The 24,925-nt window shown below is 38.2% G+C and overlaps 1 protein-coding gene across 3 annotated transcripts in view; it reads left to right on the top strand.

Annotated features, from left to right (window-relative positions):
- The window catches only part of ADK (adenosine kinase), a 507,845-nt gene that overhangs the window by 392,767 nt on the left and 90,153 nt on the right, over positions 1-24,925 (top strand). For 2 of the 3 annotated variants that reach the window (XM_079794327.1, XM_079794328.1), the window contains exons 8-9: positions 426-461; positions 12,643-12,757. In XM_079794327.1, the coding sequence (XP_079650453.1) occupies positions 426-461; positions 12,643-12,757 (151 nt within the window). The remainder of the gene's footprint in view (positions 1-425; positions 462-12,642; positions 12,758-24,925) is intronic. The other variant, XM_079794329.1, reaches the window with a different exon arrangement.

Genomic DNA, 24,925 nt, shown 5'->3' with positions numbered 1-24,925 from the left:
ATTGCAAAATGGTGATTTCTCTTAATCGATACATTTACTAGCAGACATTCTTCTCTACAGAAGAGCTTTCTGAAAGATATTGTTTTAATTAAAAACATAAGCGCCCGGCGTGTTCCAGAGGTTTCAAATAATTGTCTTTCTTTGTTGGGGTCAAAACACCTGAACTCACTGTGACAGCTACAGTAAAAACATTCAGTACATCTTCTTTATTCCAACTTGTGAAGTGTGTTGACATAATGTTGCCCTTTTTTTTTTATGCCAAGGGAAAAAGAAATCTTTTTTGGTGTAAGAATAAAAATTGAACTATGTGGGTATATTGAGATAATTGTGTAAAAAGAAGACTGTGAATGAGTTTCAAAATGGATTATTTCTTCATTACCTCGCACTTTATAATTAACTGTTCTTTTTTTTTTTTTTTATTTCAGGAAGCTGCCACTTTTGCTAGAGAGCAAGGCTTTGAGGTGAGTTAACCCACAATTGCACACTAAACAGATCCTAAAGGTTTTTTCTAGCTGATAATGAAGTTCTTTTGGACAGTGATTGATGTGCTATTATACTCTCAGAGCCTCTCAGCAGTTGCCATGGAAACTTGGCAGTCGTCATGGTTTCTTTGTTCTGCCAGCACAGTGTTATGACGCACTCTGCTAGGTCTGCACCCAACATTGCCTACAGATGTTATTTATTGAATTTTGAAAAGCCTCTTGGGAAGCCAAGAGGTTGGGCACGGTTTCAAGCTGCCTCTGCAGATATGGGGCCTGTCAGTTTGTTCAGTTAAAAAGCTACCTCATTAGCTGCATTACATTTCATAAGGATTCACTGCTAAAGTAGTGGTGGAGCAAGACTAAATAGTGAAATATAATGTCGTTTAAATAATTTCAGCCCTACCCCATGTAGATGATCATTATGCAAATTAATTTCCAAAAGATTGTACTTAACAGTTGTTAGGAACTGATTAATTTAAATCCTGCTCATATAAACTTCCTGTTTGAATATTTTTTCTCCTTCTATCTTTTTTTTGGCGGGGGGGCGGGGGAGGGCGGGGGCGCTGGGGATAGCTTTAAAACACATAAACATTTTTTTGAAACTAAGTCCCGATTCTGTTATCCTGACATAAGTATTATTCTGTCAAGGTTCAAAATTCCATGTGTTTTTTGTTGGCAAAATTAAGATAACAGACAAGACCATGTTTCTATCTGTAGACTATCCATTTTTCCAATCGATTGTTAGAAAACACTGAACCCAGGTTAATTGACAGAATTAACTGAGTTTATGAGTTTTATGGTTATCATATTTATTGAGCCAGAACTATGTAGAATGCTGTGTTCTTTACCACAGCTTGAAATGTTGCACAGTAGTGTAATTTTCAAAAATCTAATCTGACTAGAGTTGAAATATAGAAACTCTTTATTTACATACTCAGTATTGTTACCATCTAAAGAAGCTGTAAGTGTTGACTGGCTATATTAGTAAGTTCACTTTGAACTCTTTAGAGAAAGGGGTGTGAATTTATGAAGAAACTGTTATTTAAATGTACTAAAGGCAGATTCATTATTGAGCAACAAAGTAATACATGAGCATGTTGTCCATATCATAGGACTTGGCAACCACCATGCTTTCTCTTCTTGGAGGAAGACAGTGAGCATGTGGTATCAGTAATCTATTCTCAAGATTCTGTGAAAAAACTATATCAGAGTAGGAAACCTCACCTTATGATACCTGATTGTTGGGAACTCCGATAGTTTATTGCACATTTGCTTTTTTTGTTGTACTATATGTATTCTCACAAATATAGGGGTTGAGTCACATGTAGAAAAAAGAATAACAATTTCCAAGTATTTATTTATCTCATTTAAGTTTTGCTTTGTAATTCTCCAAACTGGCAATTTATATAAAATACTAAATGTAATCAGGGAATATTCAACTTAACCCTTTGCACTCGCTTGCTTTTTTCTCGATTCCTTTATTCTACTCGGGATTTAATTTTTTAAATACCCCAGATTTTACAAAGCGCGGCAGTAGAATAAAAAACTGGAGTTTCTTTTCATACAAACTTATTTATTTGGATTTTTTAAAAATATATTTTATTGATTTTTTACAGGGAGGAAGACAGAGGGATAGAGAGTCAGAAACATCGATGAGAGAGAAACATCGATCAGCTGCCTCCTGCACATCCCCCACTGGGAATGTGCCCGCAACCAAGGTACATGCCCTTGACCGGAATCGAACCCGGGACCCCTGAGTCCGCAGGCCGACGCTCCATCCACTGAGCCAAACCGGTTTGGCTGGATTTTTTTATATTTCAAATTATTGATACATTCAAAGAGTATAAAAAGAGCTGCTGCCGAAACCGGTTTGGTTCAGTGGATAGAGCATTGTCCTGCAGACTGAAAGGTCCCAGGTTCAATTCCGGTCAAGGGCATGTACCTTGGTTGCGGGCACATCCCCAGTAGGGGGTGTGCAAGAGGCAGCTGATAGATATTTCTCTCTCATCGATGTTTCTAACTCTCTATCCCTCTCTCTTCCTCTCTGTAAAAAATCAATAAAATATATTTAAAAAAAAAAAAAAGAGCTGCTACCGATGCTAACTGTGTCGAGTCACACTCGACATCCGAGTGCAAAAGGTTAAAAGTCAGATGTTTTAATCATGAGAATATAAGTCAGTGTTTTCAGTCATGTTTTAAAGTTTCACTGATGTTAAATTTTAATAGTAATTAATATTAATTCTCTTGTTGCATCAAAATTCTCCACCTATGCAAGCTCGTAGAACATAAATTTGTGTCTTATTTTCTGTACTAACATAAAAAAATGTATTTTTATTCTAGAAAATAAACAATTGTAGATGCTTACAAAGATAACAGCCTATCTAATAAAGAGGGGACATGCTAATTGACCGACACACCCTCACAAAGATGGCGGTGCCCAGTCCCCTCAGCCCCGCTGGGGCGGCAGGCGTGGCACAGCCAGGCCCACCCCCAGGTGGGTCCAGCTGCTCTGCGCACCTGCCTCCGGAGTCCCCCAGTCCCCTCAGCCTCCCAACCGCCCCAGGACTGGCCCGAGGCACAGGCAAGCCTTGGATGGTGGCTTCCCAGCCACCTAGGGCCACCCGAGGCTCAGGTAACCAGGGCAAGCCGAGGCTTGTGCTGCCGGCAGTGGCAGCAGCAGAGGTGTGATGGGGGCATCGCCTTCCCCTGAGGGCTCCCGGACTATGAGAGGGGGCAGGCTGGGCTGAGGGACACCCCCTCCAGTACATGCACCGGGCCTCTAGTGTTGCATAACAAATGATTGCGATTCTTTAGTACCTAGATAATAATTTTTTAAAATAGATTATTAAGACTAATTCATACTTTTATTGCCCCCTTGAACTATATGCTTTGAATGTGCCTATTTTAAATTCAATCCTAGCAACAAACTATTTTCTACTAACCGGCACCACATTAACCTTTCCATTAGTTTTTACTTTGATTTTATAATCTTCATTGCCATAAATGTACCATAATTGATTACAACATATAAACCAAGTGGTGATGGTTATAATAATATACCTTATTACATCTGACATAGTAAAACCGCTCTGTTGGTTTTGATATGTTACAGTGATATGTTAGATAAAGCATCAATCTTGATGTGTCCCTTCATGGGTTCTCTAAAATATTATAAGCTTTGCAGAATATAGTAGAGCCATGAGTAGAAAAACCTCAAGTAAGTACTGTCAATAAAATATAATCCATTATTGGATGCTATCTAGAGAAATTCAATGATTTTTAAATGCCATTATTTTTTTTTTAGTTCATTACACAGTAAAATGAAAACATAGGTTTAAAAGTTGGTATTTTTAGAGTCAAACAAAAATAACTTTATCTTAACAGTTTAATGTCTATGGGAGTATGTCAGTGCTCTCAGAAGTCCTGTGACACACTAGACAAAGTCTGCATTTTATCACTCCCAGCTTAAATTTTACCTCTAAATTTGGGGCATGAATGAGAGGAGATAACTGAAAAGATTAAAAAGAAAGGAAAGGTGACCATTTTTTTCTTCCCAACAGCTCTGCTGCCTACCCTCATTTTCTATTATAAATCCTAATCAGTTCCACTGAGTATTGCCACTGGTGATCTGTCTGCCAACTGACCAATCCAAATGCCTCTAAAAATAACCAGTGTTTATTCATCAGGAAGTATCCTCAGTGGCATTGTTTATGGTATTCTGGTTAGCTTCTCTACAAATTTTAGATAATCTTCCTTTAAAAAAAATCTTTAAAATGAGTTGGGCATTTTTCAGTAAGAAGAGCCAGCTTAGGAGGGCACTGGAGAATGAGATAAAAAACTGAAGCTGGGCAGAGCACAAAGCAGAAGAGAGGGGAATATATATATATATATATATATATATATATATATATATATATATATATATATATATATATATGATAGAAAAATTGCACAGTGCCTGATTTAAATGACAGACCTGCTAAGAATTTAAAATGACAATTCTTGAGGTAAAAAGTTTCATGAGGCTTTTATTATTCTGAAAAATCAGTTCAGACTGCAATGTGTTTTTAAATCTACCTTATCTTGAGCTAAACTGATTAAAGGTTTGTATTTTTAGAATCTACATAAAAATAAGGTACTTAAAAGCACATTTCATTATGAAGCCATTTAAAAGCTGTATTGGAAATTGGGATTTAAATTAAATAAAGTGAAAAAAAATCTCCAAAACCTAAATACAAATGTTTTTTGTATTTTCATTCTCTGTACAACAGAGTATATGTGCCAAATGATAAACAGAATTCATACCTTCTCTACTGGATCACTCATTTATTTTTACTCTAGGCAACAAATTTTAATTTCCTTGTTTTATATGTGTAAGATATAATACTTCTGATTGTTGAGGAAACAAAGCAATTATTTTCCCTTTTCCAACTTTCCCCACAGCCCCTGACTCTACCTGGAAGATCCCAGCCATACTTGCAGGCTTTCTCTGACCAGTAGTGACTGTCGTCTTACACCACTGGGAGAGAAAAGTATTGAACTGTGCTATCCAATACAGCATCCGCTAGCCACATGTGGCTATTTAAATTAAATTAAGTAAAATTTAAAATTCAGTTCCTAGTCTCACTGCACACATTTTGAGTGAGACTACCATATTGGACAGTGTAAATATAAACCATATATAACATCGCAGAGAGTTCCATTGATCAGCGCTAGATAGATAAGTCCACACAGAGTATTCAGGAGGCCTTGATTCTCAAAGAATTCTTCAAGATTTTTCTCAGGTTCCTGTGTTCCTCACAAATATAAAGAACACAGTGAATATATCACCCAGAGTATCTGGAAATAAGACACTAAGTCAAGCGCTGCTGGCTAAAGAGTATAATGCTGCTTTCTTAGGTGACTGAATCCTATAAGAGGACAGTTTGAAAACAATTAGATTAAGGGAAAGAGATAAGATGATCTTCTAATTCTCCTTATTTAATCATTGACTTATTCATCAAATATTTACTGAGCACTAGATACGTGCCTAACACTTTGATAAACCCTGAAGGACAAGATGGAAATGACCAGAGAGTGTTTTGTGAAGGAGAACGTGGGAGGGGTTTCTATTTTGAATGAGATGGTCATAGAATAGCTCTCAGAGAAAGTAAAACTTGAAAAATACAATTATCTAGCCATGACATAAAAAAAGCAAAACAAACAGGGAAACAAATTTCAAACAGAGGGAAGAAGAGTACAAAAATTCTCAAACAAGAAAGAGCAGAATGTACTATTGCATTCCAAGAACTGACAGAAGGTCAGTGTCACTGAACAGAGTGAGTGAGAAGGAAGGGAGTCTGAGATAGACTGGAGAGTGGCAATCACGTGAACACCATAGTTATTGTAGGAGTTTCTCTTTGGAAAACAAAACAGATTATGACATGGTTAAGTGAGGCAATCTGAGGGGGCACCACAATTGGCATTCTGTAGGAATAGGTAGATCGTGATAGTATTGTTTAACATTTGCATTACTAGCTTGTTAAAAATAGAATGAAGGTAGTATATTCTTTCACTTGGAAGACAATGCTAAATTTTTAAAATATGTTTTTATTGATTTCAGAGAGGAAGGGAGAGGGACATAAAGATAGAAACGTTAATGATGAGAGAGAATCATTGTTTGGCTGCCTCCTGCATGCCCCACACTGGGGATGGAGCTCGCAACCTGGACATATGCCCTGACCAGGAATCGAACCGTGATCTCCTGGTTCATAGGTCGATGCTCAACCACTGAGCCATACCAGCTGGGCAATGCTAACTTTAAACTGTTAACATAATCACTAGTGAAGATGGGAGCATAATTTAACCAGTTAACTGCCACGCGGCCAAAACAGAAACCATCCCCACACGCCACAATATTTTGAATTTAATTTTAAAAATTCATTTGCAATGAATATTATAAAAATAAATATATTACTCACAATTCGGGTGTTCTTGAATATTTTCAGCTGAAAATTCTCACGAAAAATTATTTTAAAGTTGGTCAGGGCTGCCACTTAGGGAAAACATTTTTTTTTTTTTTGGATGCATATGTCATGTGGGGAAGGTCCTCAGCTTGCATATACAGACGCTTATGGCGTACAATGGATTAACATTTATAAAATGCTTCAGCCCTAGCTGGTTGGGCTCAGTGAATAGAGCGTCGGCCTGTGGACTGAAGGGTTCCGGGTTCAATTCTGATCAAGGGCACATACCTGGGTTGTGGGCTCAATCACTAGTAGGGGGCATGCAGGAGGCAGCTGATCAAATGATTCCCTCTCATCATTGATGTTTCTCTCTCTTTCCCTCCCTCTCCCTCTCCCTCTCTGAAATCAATAAAAAAATTTTTAATGCTTCATTGTGTATAAAACCTTTTCCAACATTTCATTAATACATTTAACATTCACAGACACCTTTGAAGGTAGGTAGGGCATGTATTGCCATATCAATTTAACAGATACAAAAAGGCTACATGAATTATATAAGGTGACATGGTTAATACATAATGGGTTTGGAACCAGACCTCAGCTCTACCATATAAACTATACATCTTTCTTACATTCTAATGATTTAGAAGAGGAGATTAGATTTCCAAATGACCTTGGAAAATAAGAAATACCTTGAAATTCAAAAGGGGAGAGTAGTAGAGGGAACTGATGAAAGAAGGTGAAGAGATTAGCCAAAGAACATACAGTATATGCATAACCCATAGACACAGACAACAGTGTGGTGATGGCCAAAGGGAAGTGGAGATGGAGGCTGTATAAAAGAGTTATTTGCAAACCAATAAAAAAAGGAAATTTACTAGGGTAAAATACAAGCCAGAATAACTAAGAAAAAAAAAATACCAAACTTAAATACAAGATCAGCAATAATTTGTGAATGTGGCAGAAAAATGATTTAAGATGAACATGCTATATAGTTTTGTGATAATAGAAAGCACATTGCTTAAATTCATAGAAGTAGTATAATCTGTGGATAGCTTGGAGTAGTGATTAGGAGTGTAACCCCTGGAGTCTCACTTTGTAAATGCTCAACCTAGCTTCACCACTTAGTATCATTATGACCTTAGGAAATTACTTAACCTCTCTGTGACTCAGTTTCTTCATCTGTAGTAATAGTATCTACTGCCCAAAGTAGTTGAAATTTAATGAGTACTTTAGAGCTATATACATGGCTCTTGGTTTCAACATCTGTAAAATGAGGATACAGTAATACCACTGCCTAGAGAAGTTAAGATTTAATAAGCGCTTTTGGAACTATACACATGGCTCATAGTTAAATTGTATGAGCTTTCTTCTACCTCTCCTCCCCCCTTTCCTTTTTTTCCTTCCTTATTAGAGAACATAATTGAATTCTCACTACTCAAAAACTTGAAGCCCTTTTTGGAGATTTGGAGGGCAACCTCAGGATGTGACAGTTTGGGAGGGTATTAAAATGATTGTTATTAGAAGAAAGAAAGAAATATTTAAGTACTTAGCATGTGCTAAATGTTGCATTAACCTCTTTCACCTTATCCTCTTTCATCCTCACAACAGTTATTTTTAACTTTTTATTTTGAAATAATTTTAGGCTTAGAAAAATTACAAAAATAGTAGTTCCCAGATACCTTTTATTCAGCTTCCCCTAATCTTAATATCTTAAATAACCAAGGCATAGTGATCAAATCCAGAAAATTAACATTGGTATAATACCAATAACCAAATTTCAGTCTTTATTCTGATTTCACCAATTTTCCCTCTAATTTTCTTTTTCTGTTCCAGAATCTAATCCAGGATTGCACATTGCATTAATAGTCATGTCTCCTTAGTCTCCTTTTTTCTGTGACAATTTCTAAGTCTTTCCTTGTTCATGATTTTGTTACTTGTGAAGAGTACTTGTCACTCATTTTGTAGAATGTCCCCCAATTTGGGTTGTCTGACATTTTTACATAATTAAGTAGATGTTATGAATGTTTTCCAGAAATATCACAGAAGTGATGGGCCCTTCTCAGTGCATCGTATCAGGGACGCACATGATGTCGCTATGTTTTATTGTTGGTGATACTCACTTTGATCACTGTGTTAAGGTGGTGTTTGCAGTGTATCCTCTATAAAGTTACTATTATCCCATTGTAGTTAATAAATACCTTGAGGGCAATATTTTGGGATTATGCAAATATCCTATTTTGCCCCCTAATTTTAGCATTGCTAAATTTGATTACCAGGGTAAACTTGTCCGTCAGTTTCTTTCATTGTAACATAACTATTTTTCCTTTTGTAATGAATAAATATCTTAAGGGGAGATATGATGAGACTATGCAAATACCCTGATTGTCTCCAAATTTTTACCCACCAATTATAGCATACTTCTCTCCCAACATCTTCTACCATAAATATTTTCTTAGTATGTACATGAGGAGATGGAGCCTCAGAGGGGTTTATTTACCTGCTCAAGGTGCACAAATCCAGGTGTGTCATACTCTAAATCCCTTGTAATTTCATCATTCTGTTAAGATATGTTAGCCCACATATAAGGGAAAATAATCTTCTGGCTGCGATAGCAAAATTAGAAATATGTAGCTTTGGAAAGACAAAAAGGTTTTAAGAAAAGTTTTTATACTAGATGTGGAGCGACTCCTGAGGGCAAAGCAATGGCTCCTCAAGGCCTAGTGAGAAGTTTAGTTTTGGTGCTCACTGCCAGTTATCCCAGAGCAACAAAGGGGTTTTGTATGAACTGTGCATGTGGATAGAAATAAAGTGTAACCATCTGTAAAGATTTATGTTTTATATTTAGAAAGTTTACTTCAATCTCGAATTGCCAGTTTTATAGGATTTAATTTGAGACATAAGAAAGGTTTCTTTAAAACTCATGGATACAAACAACAGTATGGTGAGTGCCAGAGGGAAGGGGGGGAGGAGGTGGAAGACGGTAAAGGGGGATAAATGATGATGGAAGGAGACTCGACTTGGGGTGGTAAGCACACCATACAGTACACACATGATGTATTGTAGAAGTATATATCTGAAACCTATATAATTTTATTAACCAATAAATTCAATTTAAAAAATAATAAATAAATAAAAGGTTTCTTTAAGTTAACAAAGCTCCATAAAATTTTTTTTTTCCTACAGGGTTGGGTAGAAGACAATTGTAGAATCTCATTCTTAATTTATTCCTTACACCACCTTGAAGAAAGACCTCTATATAAAAAACATCCAGACATGCATAAGATGCTGCTCCAAAGATGATAAAGTGAATCTATTCCTGGAGTTTGCCTCTTATCTTTATTAAATATGAACTGTATTCAATCATAAGCAAAAAAAAAAAAACCCTATAGTAGTAAAATATATGTGTGGCAAGGTGATTGGGAGAATATATGTGAGTCATTTTAATTAAATGTATACATTTATTTGAGAGACTGAAGACATTGTTATATGGCATTTTTTGGTCCTTTCAGCTGTTACTAGTCATTTATAATAGCCTTTCCCCAAAACTGAGGGAATTTCTTTTCCCATCTTATCTGAGTTCAAGCTTAGTTCTGTTCTAAAATAAGCAACCAGAAGTGAAATAGTCAGCATGTTTGAAAGGTCAGCAGCATTGTTATACCTCAAGTGGCTCTTCTTTTCAGAAACAGCCGTCCTCTGGTATTATCATGTTAGGTATAGTAGAAGCCTAACTTCATATATCATCTGGAATTTCTTAAGTACTTAGTGAACAAACAGCATACAGCTATTTTACTAAAGACTGTCATACCTTTAAAAATGTCATGGTTTCTCATGTTGTTTGTAACCATTATGACTTGTCTGCCTTGCTTACCTAAATGTTTCCATCCTGTATATCCTAATTAATTTCCTTATGCCAAGCAAATATCTTTCCCCTCTGGTTGTGTTTCTCTCTCCATAACTGAAACTTTGCACAGTGATGGGAGTACAAACCAACAAACGCAAACCATGGGCTGTTTTAGAGGCTCATTGAATTCAGACATGGATTTTGAAATTATCTGAGGTTGTTGAAAGCATGATTCTAAAAATCCTACTTATAGCTTAAGCGTTAGATTTCAGGTCAAGAACTTTTAAGATATAAAACTTCCTCTGGCAGTGTGGCTCAGTGGTAGAGCGTCAGCCTACCAAGGGTCGTGGGTTTGATTCCCAGTCAAGGACACATACTTGGGTTGCAGGTTTGAATCCCAATCTCTCTCTCTCTCTCTCTCTCTCTCTCTCTCTCTCTCTCTCTCTCTCTCTCTCTCTCTCTCTCCCCCTCCCTCCCTCCCTCCCTCAATCCTTCCCTTCCACTCAATCTAAAAAAATCAATGGAAAAAAATATCCTCAGGTGAAGATTAACACACACAAAAAAAGGTATAAAACTTCATGCATAGCCTGCGTGATACGAAAAATAGCATCAGGGTTTCTAGAATTAATTTGTAATTTTTTTAACTTTATCTTTTTTAAAGAAATTCAAGTCTGTATGAAATGGTTAGCACCTCTCTCTCATTTTAAATCTTTTAAAACTTTGGCATTATAGTAACTGTATTATTTCCATAGTCAGCATAATCATGCTCTGTACACCCCTAAAATAGTTTAATATTCTTTCTACAAATTTTTATTGGAAATTTGAAAATTGACTGGATATTTGCTGATATTAAGGGATTAGTGTTTATTTTTTAAACTAGTGGCCCGGTGCATGAAATTCATGCACAGAGGGGAGTTCCCTCAGCCCAGCCTGTACCCTTTCCAATCAGGGACCCCTTGGGGGATGCTGGCAGTTGGACATCCCTCTCGCAATCTGGGACCACTGGCTCACCTGCCTGCCTGCCTGCCTGATCGCCCCTAACTGCCTCTGCCTGCCTGCCTGATTGCCCCTAACTGCCTCTGCCTACCTGATCACCCCTAACTGCCCTCCCCTGCCAGCCTGATCTCGCCCCCAACTGCCCTCCCCTGCCAGCCTGATCTCGTCCCTAATTGCTCTCCCCTGCCGGCCTGATCTTGCCCCCAATGGCCCTCCCCTGTAGGCCTGTTCTTGCCCCCAACTGCCCTCCTCTGCCAGCCAGTTTGGTTCTGATTGTTCTGTTTCTATGCCAGTCAGCGTCAAAAGCTCTGCCTCCTAGGCAGCCATTGGTTCCTCACACTTCACCCAGATTTGGTTCTGATTGGTCAGTTTCTATGCCAGTCAGTGTCTCTCGGCCTATCAACGGGGCCTGATCAGAAAGGCGGGGCTGATCAGCAGCCCTGGTGTAGGCCTGGAGAGAAATGGAGCAGCAGCTGCTGGCCAGACTGGGAGAGAAAGAGAGAGGCAAGTGCTGATCAAAAGCTGCCAAAGAGGCAACGGATCAGTCCCTGCTTCTCTCTTCAGGCCTCTCTCTGGTTCGCAGCCCCCTCAGCAGTCAGTGCTGGGCACCACACCTGCAGAGGAAGCCATGGCAACCCAGCTGACTGCAGGACTGACTTCCTGTTGGTCAAGCCTCGGTTGTTACTGGTCATTACAACCCAGGGTTTTTATATGTTAGGATATGATAATAGTTATGTGGTTATGTTTAAGTTATCTTTCAGAGATACATACTAAAACATTTACAGATGACATATAGTCTCTGGAATTTGCTTCAGAATAATATGAAAGACAGGTAGATGAAAGTATAAAGGAATAAATTTTAAATGTTTACAATTTGATGGTGGGCTCCTTGGAGGTTATTATACTATTACTAAAGGCCCGATGCACGAAGATTCGTGCAAGAATGGGCCTTCCTTCCCCTGGCTGCTGGCACCACCTTCGCTCCGGCCGGAGCCGCCTTCGGAGCCGCCTTTCCACCTTCCCACACTGCCCAGAGGCCTGGAGTGGCTGGGGTGGTGCAGAACACCTGTGTCCCTCCCTGCCCCTGGCCGCTCTGCACCTGCGTATGTAAATTAACCCTCCATCTTCGTTGGGTTAATTTGCATGCTCACTCCTGATTGGCTGGTGGATATTGTGAATGTACAGTCAATTTGCATCTTACTCTTTTATTAGTGTAGATGTTTACTTTTGTATGTGGTTAAAATTTTAAATGATAACTCATAATAGATGTTTAAGTATCTCATTTTAAACATGAGAGTCTAAATCCTTAATCTACTAAGAAAGCTTTGTCTTATTGTACTGGTTATGAGAAATTTTTTCTCCTTTTGATTAACAGACTGAAGATATTAAAGAGATAGCCAGAAAGACCCAAGCTCTGCCAAAGGTGAACTCGAAGAGGCAGCGAGTTGTGATTTTCACCCAAGGGAGTGATGACACTATAATGGCTACAGGTACATGTGCAAACTGTGTGAGAAAACCATTATTATGGAGATTAATCATTCATAACAAAAGTCTATATCCTTTCTAACATAATTAATTCAAAACATGCAAACTGTGTGAGAAAACCAGTATTATGGAGCTTAATCATTTATAACAAAATTTACATTCTTTCTATTATATTTAATTCAAAACACCATACTTTTTTTTACCACCTTAACTCATTTTGCTTACACACACACACACACACACACACACACACTTCTGGCAATCATCAATATGTTCTCTGTATCTATGAGTTCGAGTGTTTTTAGATTCCACATGCAAGTGAGATCAGACCTTATTTGTCTTTCTCTGTCTGACTGATTTCACTTAGCATAATGCCTTCAAGGTTCATCCATATCATTGCAAATGGAAGGATTGCCTTCTTTTTTATGGCTGAATGTTATTTTAATGTATAAATGTATAAAGAAAATGTATAAGTATATATACATTTTCTTTATCCCTACATCCATCAAACGGACCACTTAGGTTGCTTCTATGTCTTGGCTATTGTAAAAAATGCTGCAATGAATACGAGGGTACAGATTTCATTCCGAGTTAGTGTTTTCATTTTCTTCAAATAAATGCCCAGAAGTGTAATTGCTGGATCATATGGTAGTTCTATTTATAATTTTTTGAGGAAATTTCACACTTTTTCATAGTTGCTACACCAATTTACATTTCCATCAACAGTGCACAAGGGTTCCTTTTCTTCATGTATGTCCTTGCCAACACATATTTCTTGTCTTTTTGATAATAGCCACTTTAACAGGTGTGAGGTGATCTCATTTTGGTTTTGATTTACATTTCTCTGATGATTAATGATGTTGAGCACCTTTTCATATACCTGTTGGCCATGCGTATGTATGTCTTTTATGGGAAAATACTCAGATCTTTCACATTGTTTTTGTTTGATTTTTTTGTTTGGTTTTATGTTTGTTTTTGTTGAGTTGTATAAGATATATATTTGGTTATTAGCTCCTTACCAGGTAAGTGATTTGCAAATATTTTCTCCATTCCATAGGTTGCCTTTTCATTTTGTTCATGGTTTCTTTTGTTGTGTAGAAGTATTCTTTGTTTGCTTGTTTGTTTGATTGTGATTTTAGTTTGATGTAGTCCCACTTGTTTATTTTGCTTTTGAGGACTTTGCTTTTGGTGTCAAATCCAAAAACTTGTCACCAAACCAGTGTCAAGGAACTTATCCCCTTTTCTTCTAAGAGTTTAATGGTTTCAGGTCTTACTTTCAAGTCCTTAATCTTTTGAGGTGATTTTTGTGTATGTTGTAAGGTAATGGTGCACTTTCATTCTTTTGCATGTGGCTATCCAATTTTCCAAACCATTTATTGAAGAGATTATTGTTTCCTCATTGTATGTTCATGGTTCCTTTGTCATAAATTCATTGATCACATATATCCAGGTTTATTTCTGGGCTTTCTATTCTGTTCCATTGACTTGTGTGTCTCTGTTTTTATAGTAGTATCATACTGTTTTGATTACTGTATCTTTGTAATATAGTTTGAAATCAAGAAGTGTGATGCCTCCAGCCTTGTTCTTCTTTCTCAAGGTTGCTTTGGCTGTTCTTGGTCTTTTGTGGTTCCATATGAAATTTAGGATTTTTTGTTCTATTCCTGTGAAAATGTACCTTGTATAGTTTTTTTAAAAAAATAATTTTAATAAATATATATGTACCTTCTATCTCAGTAGAAAATATTTTTAAGAAGATAATTTAAGAAAAATCAGTTGAGTAAATCTCCCTTGATTTTTTTACTGTGATATTTTGGAGATATTGTCAATCTAGAAATGTCTTTCCTGAAAAACATACATTTTAATTACCAAATACCTGTGCTCCAATAACATAAATGTATCCAACTATGAACAAATATAACCCAGATATAAGTTACTTCATCAGCTTTAAACTTAAAGAAAACTTTACTTCTGTTTTTACACAGCCATCTAATTTCATAGAAATAAAATAGGAATTTTATCTAGTCAACAAACATTTTATCAGTGGGGTTGGGGGGGGATGGTAAGATATGTACACATATAATACCTTAATTAAAAAATTAAAAAAAAACATTTTATCAAATAAAATTATTAATATTGCCCTAGCTGGTTTGGCTCAGCGGATAGAGCGTCAGCCTGTGGACTGAAGGGTCCCTGGTTCGATTTTGGTCAAGGGCACATGCCCGGGTTGTGGGCTCGATCCCCAGTAGGGAGCGTGCAGAAGGCAGCCGATCAATGATTCTCTCTCATCACTGATGTTTCTATGTCTCTCTCCCTCCCCCTTCCTCTCTGAAATCAATAAAAGTATATATTTTTTAAAAAAGAGTTGTGGTAGCTTAAACAATTAAAAAAATGATTAATATTGTCAATATGGTGCTACCTACTATTAAAGCCAAAATACAGACCTTTTCATTTTGTCTGAACCATTAAGATTAAAATAGGTTAATTAATAATTATTATAAACAGAAGCAATTATTACCTTTGTGTTTATTCAGTACTCTACTGAACCCTAAAACTTAAGATATGAGTCCTAAAGATCTAACTCAGGAATAAAATTAATACACATCAATATATGAATATAAGAAACTGTAATTACACTTGTTAATTATTGGTAAAAATTACATGCGCTTTTATTGACTCAGAAGGAAATCAATAAAGCCTCAATAAAGATTGTATAGTGGCTAGGAAGTAAATTTTTATTGAACTAAATAAATATGCCTGAAGAGATAGAAGAATAAATTATTGTCAGATTTTGTGAGTAGGGACCCAGAATTAATTCATTTCAACTTTCTTATTTTAGAATTGTCAAAAGCAAGATTTAGATATTTATTTCAAAATAATGCAGTACATAGTAAATAATGAAGTGAAGTTATAGATGAAGTGAGATTTGCCATGAGTCAATAATTGCAAAAGATGGGTGGTGGATATGGGGGGGGGGGGTCATTGTGCAATTACATCCACTTGTATATACACTTAAAATTTTTCATAATTAAAAGTATAAAATACAGAAGGACAGAAAATTAATTTTTCAATCAAAAATCAGATATATAGTCTTAAGTGATTTATTTTCCCCAGATACATTGATATCCTTGCTAAGCCTTGAATTTTAGGAAGTATTTAAGAAAGGAGGGCAATCTAGTCAAAGAGGATCATGTGAGCAAAGACACCACATACAGTATAATCTTTTATTGTTGTGACAGGAAAAGCCATGTTGTTAATTTGTACAAGAGAGAAAATAAATAAGTCATGAAAAGATACCCCTGCATTGATAATAACTGAATTGCTGTCTTTTTATAGTATGTGGCCTATTCCTGTCTTAGCAGTGAACACCATTTGGAAAAGTGAAAAGCATACCGACTTTCTTACCTCATAAGAATTGTCATACTGCCTTCAGATTCATAAAATGCTATTTGGTTGCTCTTTATAGAGACATTTATTTTAAGGCTTTATTCCAGAGATACATATTGTACAAGTGTCTTGTGAATTAGCACAAATTTCCAAAAATTGAAACCTTTAAAATTAGCATCCTCTTCCTGTGACTGAATTTGTCAACTCAATTTGTTTCTTATTAAATATATTAAACCCTCTTAGAAATGCTTACCAGCAGGAATTTATTTGAGGACAGACACTGGTAATCTTTGCTGCTTCTACTATATGAAAATGAACTTAAATTAGAGGGTGTACTATATCTGCAATGCATGATAAATACAAGATGGATAGAGAATCTGTTCAGTGGTGTCAGCTACAAAAGCAAACATGATAAATGTTAATGCAGTTTTGAGCCCTGGGATAAGCTATTCAGTGCACAAGCATAGCTGAATCTCTTTGCTATGTTGTTATTCATGGCAGCCAAATAAATGTCAATAATAAAAGAGAATTAAAGATTTTCATTTCCCAGAGGCAATCCTCTAATACGGCTTGATCTTTCATTTCATTTGTAATTCGTTCTCATGTCAGGATGCAATCATTCGCCAGGCTCTGGGTGTCATGTTAAGTCATTTAATAATGATTAAGAACATAAAAATGCTTGGCCTGTGGGGCAATCCACAGAAGAGATGCCAATTTGTTATTGTTTTTCTTCTTTTCCTCTTGAATATGGATCAGCTTTTCCCACCTCCTAACATTAAAATACTAATGGAAGATGGGGAGGGACAGTAGTTCTTTAATTTACCATAAATGACATTCCAGAATGGCTAACACACTTATTATAACACTAATTAGGAGTCATTGTTCCTTAAACTTCACACTGTAGACTATTTTTAAATGATCACTGCTAAGTTTGTGGCATTTAGCAATAATATAACAAAATCAGGTTCCTTGGTATTTAATTCTAGAGACTTTTCTCCTTTTGCAATATGGTGGCTATAAACCACTTTCTATTACTTTATAAAGGTAATTCTTTAAATTCCTCTACTCTAAGTTGACTGTGAATCTAGTATTTTTTTGGCCACCTCTATTACAGTTGGGTATCCATCCTCTATATCCATCCAGCCCAGTGGCTTTGTCACATATCAGTCATTGTTTCATTGCTCACAGGCTAATTGAGTTCCAAGTTTTGGGAAAGGGGGTGGGGGAGGGGGAGGTGAAGGGGGCACTGAAAAGTAATAAGAGTAAGAATAAGAAGTTGGGAATGAAAGACACGAAAGAAAAGATGATTCTGTTCATTTTTGTCCTTTAATAAACATTGAATGAACTTGTTAGGTATGGTGGAAGTCAGGTCAAGGAAATCATTTCTGTATCTATAAACTTTAGAAAAATTAAGACTACATATTTTCATTGCTTACCGGACAGCAAGTACTAATGAGGTCTTTGTATATTAACATCTTACTATATTAAGGATTGTACTGAAAAAATGAATATATATACATACATACACACATATGTGTACATATAAGTGTTTGTACAAAGTATAAATTTCTCCAAGTTCCTGTACTAAAAATTGGGAAAAACAGTAAGACTTTTATTCTAAATTGAAAATAATGCATTTCATACAGTGGCCTTTATGTAGCCATGAAATGGGTCCACTGAAGAATAAATTATAGGCTTTTCTAAATACTTTCAGAATTCTTTCTAGGTTGTTTGAGTTGTAATATTGCTCAAAGGGAGAAAATAGATTAGGTCAGAGGTTTTCAACTGGAAGACTTGGTGCTACCATATCAGAATCAATAGTGGGCTCTTGATAAATACAGTCCTGCCTTCTTAAAAACACCTTCCCCTCAACCTGATATGTCCCTGTGAGGAGTATTTGAATACACATCCTCAAAGAGGTATGAGAAAGGGGGTGGGGAGGGATGGAGTCTAGGGGAAGGGGAGTGGAGTGGAGGGTTGTTTATTTGTTGAGAAGCTCACTTATGTGATTTAGCAATGCTGCCTATCCTTCATCTGTCACTTTGAAAAACCATTGCATTAGGTGATCTGATAATGTTGCCTCAAGTTCTGTGATCCTGTGGTATGATGGAAACAGAACATTTTAGCAGCTAAGCATCTATTACTTCAATAAGTCAGGCCTTGCTGGAGGGGGTTAATCGGGGGGAAGAAGGACACATATATATCCTTTCAACAATACTTATTTTTTTAAAAAAATAAGTCAGGCCTTGGTGAATGCTTCTCTTTCTCAATCGATCACAAAGTACCAAGGACCCATTCCCCAATGACAAGTAATCTACATATTACTTGACATAGTCTCCTGCCCTGGAGGAGCTTGTAATGTAAGATAATCACCTCATAGTGCCGTCAGTGATTTCATTATAAGTAAGTGGGGTTTTTGAAGTTACTTGTCTTCATGCTATTACGTCCTTAAAGAATCTTGTCATCCCATTTGCTAGTTAAGTTTTCATGTTCTTTGAAAACACTCAGTGCTCTGTAAGGTACGGTCAGCTGTGATTTGCAGTTCTGGTAGCACAGAAAGTGGAATAGGGAAATGCCAGCTCTAAAGGAAAACAACCTCAGCAGCTGGAAGAATAATGTCAGCACATCATCACAGTTCCTACTGCTACAAACTATTATTATAAATCATTTTGAAAATGTTTTCTCTACTATAGCCAAACCAGCTTTAAATGATGATCTTGTTGGCGTAGGCTGGTGATGGTGTGGATAGAACACATTAAATAGCAATCTTTCAGAATGTCCATGTATGGCATTCATAGAAAAAAGTTCTTACCAGCTGAGATTTTAAAGAATATAGATTTCTTAACTATGAATATAAACAACTAAGTTATTAACTCCTATTCCATTTTTAGATTGTTATAACTGCAAAAGACAAAGTTCTTTCATTAGCCAAGTGGTCGAAATAATTTAGAACAACATACACAGGACTGTCACATTCCTAACAAAATATTTGTGGGCCATGGTTTGTATGGTTTAGTAATCTCAGGCCTGTCAAGAAATGAGACTTCTTTCAACTCCCACCTTTCATGTTGCTAGAAAGCAAAATGGAATACAGCCTACACTAGGCAAATGTTAGCATTTATTTCTGAAAGGGCCTTTAATTCTGATATTGAAGTATAGATTGCATATAGTAAAATTCACATATATTTTACTAAATAACAATGAACAACCACCATAATCAAAATGTAGAACATCTTGTATAATATGTCTTTTGGATTTTCTATGTATATAATAATATCTGTGAACAATGGCAGTTTGGTTGCTTTTTTCCCAATCCTTTACTTTTTTTTTTTTTACTACACTAAGTAGCACAATAAGGCTCACTGAATACAAACACTGTTGAAATGGCTATAGTTTGTAATTTTTCTTCTGCCTAAGTAACTTCCTTTAGTATTACATGTAGTGTGGGAATTCTCTTGGTTTTTGTTTGTTTAAAAATGTCTTTATTTTGCCTTTCAGTGAGTATAGAACTCTACATTGAGAGCTATATTCTTAAAGGTGATCTTTCATTATCTTTTGGATTCTCTTATTTTTATTAAGAAGTCCACTGTTAGTCTTATTTTTGCTCTTTTGAATATATTATTTTCATTTTCTCTGGCTGGTTTTGAGAATTTTTCTTTGACTTTCACTCTGTACTTGGTTCTTGTTTTTCTTGTATTTATCCTGCTAGGGTTAGTTTTAGTGCTTCTCAAATTTACGGTTGATGCTCTTACCAGTTTTAGAAACTTCTCAGCTGTTAATCTCTTCAGATACTGCATGCTCTCTTTCCAATTGAGGTACCAATTACATATGTTTTATGCCTTTTTATTTTGTGTTCCAAATGTCTTTTATACTCTTTCTTGTACTTTTCATTCTTTCAAACTTCAGCTTGTATATTTTGCATTCACCTACCAGTTAGTTGACAACTCCTTTCTTTCTACTTTGTCCAATCTGCATTTCAACACATCTGTGAGTTTTTTTATTTCAGTAATCACATTTTTTATCTTCTAAATTATTTCTTTTTTATTAATCCCAGTTCTATAGTATAATGCTCTACCTTGTCATTTATTTTCTTTGAACACAGTAATAATAAATTGCATGTCCAAAAGTTAAAAGCCTCAGTCATCTGTGGGTCCATTTCTTTTGTCTTTTCTTCTGGGCTTATTTCTAGGTCTGCCTGATAATTTTTCATTAAGTGCTACACATTATTCATAATAAATTACAGTGTTTCTGCTGGTGATATTGTCTTCCTGTAGAAGGCAGCTATTGTGGCCAGTGTGGCTTAGTTGATTGAGCATCATTGCATGTACCAGAAGGTCACCAGTTTGATTTCTAGTCAGGACACATGCCTGAGTTCAGGTTTGATCCCCAATGTTGGGGGGAGTAGGGGCAGCCAATCGATGTTTTTCTCTCACAGTGATGTTTCTCTACCTGTCCCTCTTCCTTCCCCCCTCTAAAATCAATAAAAAACACATTTTAACTAAAAAGAAGGCAGCTAGTATTAAACAGATCAAGGACTGAGCCAACTCAAGCTTGGATTGCACTTTTGAAAGGGTCCATCTACTTCTAATTTATCCCCAATCCTATGCTCTAGCTCTCCTGAAATCCTAGTGTATGGTTTAGGATCCCTACTCTTTGGTGGGTTCTGTTTGGTACCATTGAACTGCCAAAAATACTACTCTGCCTTTTAGAGGTCTTCTGTTTTATGTCTTGTCCTCTTATCCTTCTACCTTACAAATCTGACAAATAGCTCAAAGGAAAAAACTGCAGAGTGTCAGGTTTATTGTAGTGTGTGAGAACTTCAGGATCATGACATCTCAATTCTGACTGCCTAGGCAGCTCCAAATTCCAATTTTTGTCTCTGGAAATTGCCAAAAGTTCTGATGGCTTCTCTGCCTTTTAGTAAGTCCCCATTGTCTACTCTAAATCCTCAACCTTTCACCCAGCACCAAGAATTTACAAATGCCCTGAGGGGAAAACTTTTACAATGTCAGCCTAACTTTAGGATTTTCTTTTCTTGTCCCATCAAGTCTTAGCTACCTTGACAGCTCTCTCATACCTTCAGTTAATTTTTAAAATATTTTTTATTTTGCAGATTTTCTAGTTTATGGTGTAGGTTGGTTTGTTACAAGCTATGGCATTATTACCTAAATTAAAATTGTTATTTATTATAAAATAAAAAATATGTGGCCCAAGAAAGTTAAGTGGGCTCATATCTTTATTATATTACTAGAGGCCCGGTGCACGAAATTCGTGCACGGGGGCAGCGGGGAGTGTGTCCCTCAGCCTGGCCTGCACCCTTTCCAATCTGGGACCCCTCATGGGATAACCAGCAGTTGGACATCCCTCTCACAATTCAGAACTGCTGGCTCCTAACCGCTCACCTGCCTGCCTGATTGCCCCTAACTGCTTCTGCCTACCAGCCTGATTGTCCCTAACTGCTCCCCTGCTGGCTTGATTGCCCCTAACTACCTCTGCCTCGGCCCACACCTGATACCCAGGATTCCCTCCTCCAGCTGACCACAGGCACCCAGGATCCGGGCTTCCCTCCCTCTGGTCAGCCATAGGCGCCCAGGCTGGCTGCAGCCTTAGGGGATGGTGGACAGGGGGCTTCGCCTGTGCTGCAGCTGCAAGTGCTGGAGCCCAGGACTGCAGGGTGGGCGGCTTCTCTGTCTCCCAGGCCACAGCCAGCCACAGGTGCTGGTGCCCAGGACTGCAGGGTGGGCGGATTCTCCATCTACCATGCTGTAGCCAGCTGAAGGTGCTGGCATCTGGACCACAGGGTGAGCAGCTTCTCTGTCTCCCAGGCCACAGCCAGCCACAGGTACTGGTGCCCAGGACCACAGGGTAGGCGGCTTCTCCATCTCCCGGGCTGCAGCCAGCTGCAGGTACTGGGGCCCGGTTTCTCCATCTCCCCCAGGACGTGGGGCGGGTGGACATGGGGTGGGCAGCTTCTCCAGCTGGCTGTAGCCTGGGATCATAGGGCAAGCGGCTTCTTCGTCTCCCAGATCGCATCCACCCTCAGGTACTGGCACCCGGTTTCTTGTCTCCCCCAGGACGTGGGGAGGGCGGCTTCTCCAGCTGGCTGCGGCTTGGGATCACGGGGCAGGCGGCTTCTTCATCTCCCAGGTCGCAGCCAGCCTCAGGCGCTGAGGCCCGGTTTCTAATTCTCCCCCAGGAGGTGGGGCAGGCGGACCTGAGGTTTCTGCTGCTGGCTGCAGCCTGGGATCACAGGGCAGGCGGCTTCTTCATCTCCTGGGCTGCAGCACCTGGTTTCTTGTCTCCCCCAGGACGTGGGGTGAACCGCTTCTCCAGCTGGCTGAGGCCTGAGATCACGGGGCAGGCAGCTTCTTGGTCTCCGTGGCTGCAACCAGCCTCAGGCGCTGGGGCCCGGTTTCTCCGTCTCCGCAGGACATGGGGCGGGCGGACCTGAGGCTTCTGAGGCTGGCTGCAGTCTGGGATCACGGGGCAGGCGGCTTCTTCGTCTCCCGGCCGCACCCAGCCTCAGGCGCAAGGCCCGGTTTCTCCGTCTCCCCAGGACGTGGGGCAGGCGGACCTGAGGCTTCTGAGGCTGGCTGCAGCCAGGGATGATGGGGCGGGCGGCTTCTTGGTCTCTGTGGCTGCAGCCAGCCTCAGGCGCTGGGGCCGTTTCTCCGTCTCCCCAGGACGTTGGGCAGGCGGACCTGAGGCTTCTGAGGCTGGCTGCAGCCTGGGATCATGGGGCAGGGGGCTTCTTGGTCTCTGTGGCTGCAGCCAGCCTCAGGCGCTGGCGCCTGACTTCTCCAACTCCCAGAGACCTGGAGAGGCTGGGGGGCGGGGCTGCCGCCATGTTTTCAGTTTAATTGCATACTCAAGCTGATTGGATGGTGGGTGTGGCTGGGGCGTGGCTGGTGGGCGTGGCTTGTGAGTGTAGCGGAGTGATGATTTGCATACTACTCTATTATTAGATAGATATATAGCTGATTTAGCAATACTACCTTCTATAACCTAATTTGAGAACTGTTGGGTTAGATAATTTCTCCAGTAACCCAAAGTTAGAGACAAAACAGCTGGGTTAGAACCCAGCTTCTTGAATCCCAGTCTAATTTTTTCTATACCGTGCTGCCTTATTTACTTACAACAGTAATTCTCAATGTTGTAAGGAGCAATTTTCCCCCTCACTTTTGGTTGTCACAACTGGGTAGAGGTGAGGGAATTCCACGGGCTTCTAGTGGACAGAAACCAGAGATGCCACTACACATCTGATAATGCACAAGACAGCCACCCACAATGAAAAATTTTATTATTCAAACTAGAGGCCCAGTGCACGAATTCATGCACGGGTGGGGTCCCTCAGCCTGGCTGGCGATCAGGGTCATCGGGGCTGTCTCGCCCAGATAACTACACACAAGATAACTTTACCCAGCTAAGGTATCATGTAGAATCGAATGAAAGATAAAAGAGTGTCCCAGACAAGAAAAGAAAAGGGTTCATCACCACCAAACCAGTATTACAAGAAATTTAAAGGAACTTCTTAAAAAGAAGAAAAAAGGTTTTAAAAATATGATTAATAAAATGGCTATAACTACCTACATATCAATAATTATTTTAAATGTAAAAGGATTGAACGATCTAATCAAAAGACATACAGTGGCTGAATGGATAAGAAAACAAGACCCATACATATGCTGCTTACAGGAGACCCACTTCAAATTGAAAGGCACACAGACTGAAAGTAAAGGGATGGAAAAGATATTTCACGCAAATTGGAACAAAAACAAGCTGGGGTAGCAATACTTATATCAGACAAAATAGACTTTACGACAAAGAAGGACACTGCACAGTCATAAAGGGATCAGTTCAACAAGAGGATATAACCCTTGTAAACATATATGTACCCAACATAGGAGCACCTAAAGATATAAAGCAAATATTGATATAGATAAAGGGAGAGACTGATACAGTCATAGTAGGGGATTTAAAACCCCATGGACATCAATGGATCTTCCAGACAGAAAATCAACAAAGAAACTGACTTAAAATAAAACACTAGGATTAGCTGGATTTAATTGATATCTTCAGAGCATTTCATCCAAAAGCAGCAGAATATACAGTCTTTTCAAGTGCACATGAAAAATTTTCCAGGACAGATCACATGTTAGACCACAAAAGAAGTCTCAATAAATTTAAGAAGATTAAATTCATATCAAGCATCAAGAAAAACAAACTGAAAAACACATGGAGACTATATAATATGTTACTGAACAATGAGATCAAGGAAGAAATCAAAAGATACCTTGAGACAAATGAAAATGAGAACACAACAACCTAACAGTGAAAAGCAGTCCTAAGAGGGAAATTCATGGCAACACAGGCCTACTTCAAGAAACAAGAAAAATCTCGAATAAATATTCTCACCTTACATCTACAGGAACTAGAAAAAGAAAAACATACAAAGCCCAAGTGAGTAGGAGGAAGGAAATGATAAAGATTAGAGAGAAAATAAATAAAATATAATTTTAAAAATATAAAAGATCAATAAAATCAAAAGCTGGTTTTTGAAACAATAAAGAAGATTGTTAAACCATTACACTCATCCCCCCCCCCCCAAAAAAAAAGACCCAAATAAATAAAATCAGAAATTAAAGGGGAGAAGTAACAACTGACACCACGGAAATACAAAGGATTATAAGAAAATATTACAAATAAGTTTTGCCAGCAATTTGGACAATCTTAAATGGAAAAGTTCCTAGAAACATACAATCTTCCAAGACTGAGTCAAGAAGAAACAG

The sequence above is a fragment of the Cnephaeus nilssonii genome, assembly GCF_951640355.1.
Source record: "Cnephaeus nilssonii genome assembly, chromosome: 16".
Taxonomy (NCBI): domain Eukaryota; kingdom Metazoa; phylum Chordata; class Mammalia; order Chiroptera; family Vespertilionidae; genus Cnephaeus; species Cnephaeus nilssonii.
Note: the sequence above shows the minus strand (reverse complement) of the source record. Positions and strands in the feature narration are given on the sequence as shown.